This window comes from Asparagus officinalis, chromosome 9 (assembly GCF_001876935.1).
Source record: "Asparagus officinalis chromosome 9, Aspof.V1, whole genome shotgun sequence".
Taxonomy (NCBI): Eukaryota; Viridiplantae; Streptophyta; class Magnoliopsida; order Asparagales; family Asparagaceae; genus Asparagus; species Asparagus officinalis.
This window is the reverse complement of record NC_033802.1, coordinates 10,303,169-10,310,173: the sequence shown is the minus strand read 5'-3', so window position 1 is coordinate 10,310,173 and position 7,005 is coordinate 10,303,169. Positions and strand designations below refer to the sequence as shown.

The 7,005-nt window shown below is 44.6% G+C and overlaps 1 protein-coding gene across 1 annotated transcript; it reads left to right on the top strand.

Annotated features, from left to right (window-relative positions):
- LOC109823184 (protein SHORT-ROOT 2) lies at positions 450-2,333 on the top strand. The gene is given in 4 exon segments (XM_020389470.1): positions 450-1,052; positions 1,126-1,179; positions 1,182-1,241; positions 1,763-2,333. Coding segments are annotated over 4 exon segments (717 nt in total). The 5' UTR covers positions 450-626; the 3' UTR covers positions 1,940-2,333.

Below are 7,005 nucleotides of genomic sequence, written 5' to 3'. Positions count from 1 at the left end.
TACCAATCAAACTAGGAGAGTCATAACGTCTACTGATTTGCATATATACTCTAAAACATCCCTATCTTTGGTTCTATGATGTAATAATTAATGAGCTTGTCTTTATTTCCTAACTACCTAAAAGCTCCTTATTATCTTTCTATGCTTTGTTCTTGCATTTGTTGTCTTTCTATGCTGTTTCTTAAAAAAAGAAGAAGAAAATACGCCTTTGGCGCAGATAACAACACCACCAACAACGACAACTACTACTTACGCCACCTTCGACGCAATCAAGCCCATGCTCTCCCCACGAGAGAGCGACACGGCTTGGTCATGTGACCCACTGGGGCTGCCGCCCCCCACTGATGTACATATAGTTCTCAGGACCCAATCACTTCTAATTAAAATCTCAAATGACAGGCTGAGAGATTATCCAAATACTCAACTACCTCTTCGATAATTAATTAGCATAAACGGCAAAAGCGTGATGATGATGATTATGGCGATAAGTGTTATAATACTAGCATAAACGGCCCATGAGGTGACACGGACATCTTAAATTAGGATTTGTACCATGATCATGTAGTAGTAGTTTCAGAGCCATGCTTCCTCCCTTTCTCTGCCTCCTCAGAGAGATTTAACAAATTATGAACCCTTTTACACGTCCAACACTAGACTCAACACTACGCCAGGCCTCCCCTGCTCTCTCTCCCCAAAAAAAAAGAAAAATCCATGACCACCGAGTGATTAACAACATGCAGAATCCAAACCACAACTTCTACCCCTCAACGAGCCACCCTCCGGAGATCTCTGATCCCAGCGCTTCGGGCGGCAAATGGGCCGCGAAACTCTTGGGAGAGTGCGCGAAGGCCATCGCCGACAAAGACTCCGGCCTCATTCAGCACTATCTGTGGATGCTGAACGAGCTGGCCTCCCCTTACGGAGACTGCGACCAGAAGCTCGCGTCGCACTTCCTGCAGGCCCTCTTCTGCAAGCCCACGGGCTTCCGGCGACGGTGCTACAAGACCCTGCGCCGTCGCGGAGAGAGCCACTCGTTCGAGTCACGCTGGAAGGTGATCCTTAAGTTTCAGGGAAGTGAGCCCGTGGATAACTTTCGCCATGTGGCGTCCATGGCGCGACTTGGAGGCCTTGGAGTGGGAGGCTAAGCTTCATATTATCGACATAAGCAACACCTACTGCGCACTCAGTGGCCGACCTTGCTAGATCCTTGGCCACCCGCAGCAACTGACGAGACTCCTCCAGCCTGAGGCTGTCGGTCGTCGTCGGCGAGCGTGGGGGCTCCGTGATTGAAGGAGAAATCCGGGCAAGGATGGAGAAGTTCGCGAGCGTTGATGGGGTCCCGCTTTCGAGTGTCAAGTGATCAGCGGCTTCTCTAAGCTGAGCGACCTCAAGGAGGGGATTTCGGGTTGAGGGAGACGAGGCCGTCGCCGATCAACTGCATCGGCGCTACGAAGGTGCGGTCGAGGAAGAGGGGTTTCGTGGCGGCTGCTCCGGTCCCTCGCGCTAGGTGCTTGACCGTCGTGGAGAGGAGGTGATTTCACGAGCACGAGGGCGATTCGTCGAGTGCTTCGACGAGTGCTTGAGATTCTCCGGGCTGTTCTTCGAGATGATGGAGGAGAGCTTGTTCCACAGCACGAGAGGCTCGTGATGGAGAGGAGAGCTCAGGAGCAATCCTGAACGTGCTGGCTTGCGCCGCGAGGAGAGGGCGGCGGGGAAGGTGCTGCGAGAGGAGGGAGAGAGGAGCAGTTGTGCCTGAGGATGATGGAGGCGTTCTCGTCGGCTGTTTTCAGCGGCCGACGCGGTGGACGACGTGAGGGCCCTCTTGAAGAGGTACCGCGCGGGGTGGTCGCTCGTGCCGGTGCTGAGCGACGCGTCGCCGGGGCTGTACTTGGCTTGGAAGGAGGAGCCCGTTGTGTGGGCGTCAGCTTGGAAACCCTAGTCATCGGATTTTATTCTTAGCTAGGCCAGGGACACCAGAATTAATGTTTTTAGGATTTGGATCGTGATGCTGGAGTTTACGTCCTTTTTTTGTGACATCGCCGGGCACCGCGTATAGCTCCGTCACCGCTAAGGTTTACATCACATATTCATTCTTAAATTTCTTGGTTTTTTTTGAGTGTAGGATGAGATCATGTGTTTTTGCCTGTTTTTGTGACTCTCTCTCTCTCTCTCTCTCTCTCTCTCTCATTGTTTGCATGTCTTGAAAAGCTTTTCCCAGTTTTGCAAGTTTTGATTTTGGATTCAGGAGCGTTTAGAGGTGAGACTATGTTGTGTATGCTGATCTCAATCCGTATAGTATGAAGACGAAAGCATATGTTTGGAATTTATTGTATAAATTACGGATCCGGATCCTCTCCTCATGCATAGTATTTTCTAATGTTTCCTAATGCATCAATCCCCTTCATCGCCCTCCAATGGGCCCCACATGTGTAAAATGAATGGTCAAGATTGAACATTAGGAAATATTAGGACACTATGCATGAGTAGAGGGTCCAATTTCATAAATTACGCCTTTTTTTTAAACTAGCTGGAGCATGATGCCCAAGAAATTTATTGATTGGAAAAATAGACACAGAAGCTACATGAAATGAAAGAGAGAATAGGAAGACTTAAGCATGGAGGGAAGAGATACATAAATTGCTATAACATGCACAATGGCAAAATCCCTTAAGCGATATCTCATAGGTTTCTTATCTACAAGTATTCATTCATGGTGACCCCAACCTGATTTGAATTCATCAAATTAAGATGTAGAAGCATATTAATTAGAACTTATCAAGTTTAGAACATAAAAGCATATCGATTATAATTCATTCAATACGATGAAAGTAAAGTATATATTTTTAGGATCCCAACCCTACACAGGTGATTAGAGAGTTAGATTGAGAATTGTGACTATTAAATGAATGATGTACACTCCCTCATTCTGATAAGTGGAGGAAATTTCCATGTTTTATGAAGCAGATAATCACTGGAAAATGGGGGAAATGTTTATTCAAAGGCCACCATAGTTAAATTGCAATCCTTGGAACACTTTCCAATGCCCTAGTGTTTCTGACTCATGATTCCTTTTGTAGCTAGCAGTAGTATAGTGAATATTCATGGAGGAATATTATATGTATATTATGCGAAAGAATAATTCAGTGTAATGATTACTCCCACTAAACAAGGTACTCCTGCTGTCCTTTAAAAGTATCGAGTTGTTTTCCTTTAAATAAAATGTCATAAATGAGAGGGGATTTTGCAATGGCCCACGCTGTGTGTATTAAGGGATATAAAGATGAGATCCGTGATTACAACAGATCATAAACTTGCACCCGCGTTGCTTCATATGTTGCGTTATGATTTGGATTTTATAGATGGATCATACATTACATTAAACCTTGAAATTGTGCTATATATGTCATGCTCAGTTGGCCCCTTACTAGCCACCTGCATGTACCCAACATTTTGCAGCATGCATGCATGATTGTTGGATTTTTGGTCAAAACTGTTTTTCAAAATGAGTTTTCAAACTATATATACATTAACTATAAGTATTTTTCATAAATGCTTAGTAGCCAAGTGGAAAGTTTATGTTTTGGTGTTTTAAAAGGTCCTTTGTTCGAGGCTTGCCAACGGCAAGCCGAGAAGTGTTTTATTTGAATTAATCTCTCATAAGTTCTAGTGGGTCGTGGAAGATTATTGCTCAAAGATATAGCAGAGAATACTAGTACATCAAACGCACCAGAGGAGCCAATTTCTTGAGAAACTGAAAGTATCAGTGATGAAGGAGTTACTGAACCATCTTCCAAGCGTGTCAGGAGACAGAAAGATTTTGGAGATGATTTCATCACCTATAATGTGGAATGAGACCCACAGACTTTCCAAGAAGCAATGCAATCAATAGACGTTCTTCTGTGAAAAGAAGTTATAGATGATGAGATTGATTCATGGATCCAAAATCACATGTGAGAGCTGGTGGATGTACCTGAAGGTGCTAGGCCTATTAGTTGAAAGCGGATCTTCAAGAAGAAGCTTCGTCCTGATGGTACTATTGAGAAGTACAAAGCAAGACTGATGACGAAAGGATTCTCTCAAAGAGAAGGAATAGATTTCTTTGACATTTATGCATCAGTTTGTAGGATCACTACCATCAGAGTGCTTATCGCATGGGCGGCGATAAAAAGGTTCGTCATACATCAGATGGATATGAAGACTGTCTTTCTTAATGGAGACCTCACAGAAGAGATCTGCATGGAGAAACCAGAAGGACTTGATGCTCCAGCTGCTAAAGTTTGTAAACTTATTAAGTCTCTATATGGACTTAAGCAAGCATCGAAACTCTGACATGAGAAGTTTGATAGGGTTGTTCGCAACAATGGGTATCAAGTCAGTGAGTCTGACAAGTGCCTATACATCAAGGTCGCTGAAGGGAAGACAATGGTTATCTGCCTCTATGTGGATGATATGCTCATTGTCGGGAGTGATTTAGAGATAGTAACATCTACCAAGAAATTTCTATCAGCTCAGTTCAGCATGAAGGACCTTGGAAATGCGGACGTGATTCTCGGAATCAAAATCATATACTCTGAAGAGGATATTGGATTGTTCCAATCTCATTATGTTGAGAGCATGCTAAGAAAGTATGTCTACTACGACCTGTCAGAACTATTAGTGTTGTATGATTACAACAATAAGCTTCGACCGAACACTGAAAGACCAGTAGAGCAGCTAAGGTACTCAAAGATAATTGAAAGTCTTATGTACGTGATGAGCTGCACAAGACCAGATATAGCATTTTTTGTAGGAATGCTTAGTAGGTTCACAAGTAATCCTAGAAAGCTTCACTGAGATGCTATCCAGAGATTGATGAGATACTTGAAAGGAACTACTGTAGGCTGTCTAAAAATCACAATAGATAGTTAATCCCCCATCAAACACCGATGATGGAAGTTATAATCTGACAACTTCCAGAAGGCTACAATTTGAGGACTTTCACGTAGAAGGTTACAATCTGACGACCTTCACAACAACTAATGAAAGCCCCAATTCAACAGCCTTCACAATCAACATCAGGAGTTACAATCTGACGACTCTTATATTTTCAAGGAGCCAAGACGAAGATTACAAGAGGACGATCTGTGCAAAGCTCTAGCAAAAGAGATTACAAATTGACGGTCTCTTCATATTAGAACGCAGATATCTCTCAAACCGTAAGGAATTTGGCGAAACGGAGGAAGTGAACCGAAGCCTTCAGCTAGGTTCGGATGGCCCCGTCTCGTCGAGATAGCCGATTTTCATATATAATTCGTCCAATTCTGACGTACGGTTTGAAAGTTATGACCTGTTCTTCGTAACAAGTTATGTTCTGAAGTCCGTCTGCAAGACTGGACTTCATCAGAACATTGGACTTAGCCTGAAGCCCGCCAAACCCGCCTAAGGTTCGCCTCTGCATTACAGAGTCAAAGCGCACATGCTCAACTCTGCGTTTTCAACATCAAAACGCAGAGTTAATCGCTAAAACAGCACAACTGTGCGTTTTCAGCCGTTAACAGGCTCAACTCTGCGTTTTCAACATCAAAACGCAGAGTTAATCTCTAAAACAGCACAACTGTGCGTTTTCAGCCGTTAACAGGCTCAATTCTGCATTTTCAACATCAAAACGCAGAGTTAATCTCTAAAACAGCACAACTGTGCGTTTTCAGCCTTTAAACAGGCCCAACTCTGCGTTTTCAGACTAAAACGCAGAGTTCATCTCTAAAACAGCACGAACTGTGCGTTTTCAGCCTAGAACAGGCTCAACTCTGTCCAGCAGACATCTAACTCTGTGACGCAGAGTTAAAGCACAAACGCACACATAACGTGCGTTCTTCAACAAACTCAACCATGCGTCCCAAACTCTTGATGCAGAGTTGAATTTCAACGCACAAGCGACCTGTGCGTCTCCAATTCCAGAACGCATGCGGCCTGTGCGTTTCAAACCTTTGACAAAGGTTTAACTCTGCGTCTCAGGCCTTAGACGCAGAGTTAAGGCCCAGAACGCTATTTTTCAGCGTTTGAATTGTTCAAAGCACGTAATGAACAGTTCCAGGAACTGTTTTTCCCCACGATTTGAGGGATTTTCGCCCCACTTAAGAGCGGATTAAGGGGGTAGTTACCACCCTAAATCCCCTATAAATAATCTCTTTTTTGGCTGACTTTTTAGGGATCCTTGATCGGGCATCTTTGAGCTTTCTGCAGCAACAGAGAGCTTTGGAGATCAGCGACTTGAAGGAGCTCTTGAATCATTTTGGAAGGCTTTTATTGAAGCCTTTGAAATTATTCGGCCTTGGCTTATAACCGACTTTCGGTTCAAATCAACTCTTTTTCAATAGTTCAAACTCGTACAAAGTTTGAGAAGGCCCTCTCCTCCGGATCCTTTAGCCCCAAGGCTATGCGCAAGATCCACAAAGTTTCCGAGGAGACTAAAGCTCCAGTTGTGGCCAACTCATCTAAAGACTATCTCCCATGGGGGTTGCACTGTTCATACAGTCCCCTCCCTAAAGGAGAAGTCTCGACTTTGGCACGACTCCAGAGCCGATCCTCCAATCAACGCGAACTCCGCGTTTGCGAGCCTCAATATGAGCTCTGCATAGGCCAAGCTAGACGCAACCCTCAGGGGTGCGTTTCCCAGATAGAACGCAGCCTTCAGAGGCGCGTTCCAACATCAGAACGCAGACCTCAAAACTGCGTTGATCTGGCTGAACGCAACTCTCAGGAGTACGTCTCAGAACTAAAACGCAACTCTCAGGAGTGCGTTCCAAAATTTAAACGCAGACATCAAACCTGCGTTGATCTGGCTGAACGCAACTCTCAAGAGTGCGTCCCAGAACCAAAACGCAACTCTCAGGAGTGCGTTTCACAAACTGAACGCAACTCTCAGGAGTGCGTTTCTGAATCCGAACGCAGATCGCAGGACTGCGTTTCACTAGCAAAACGCAGACTTTGGTCTTGCGTTAATCAAGCTAAACACGACCCTCGTGT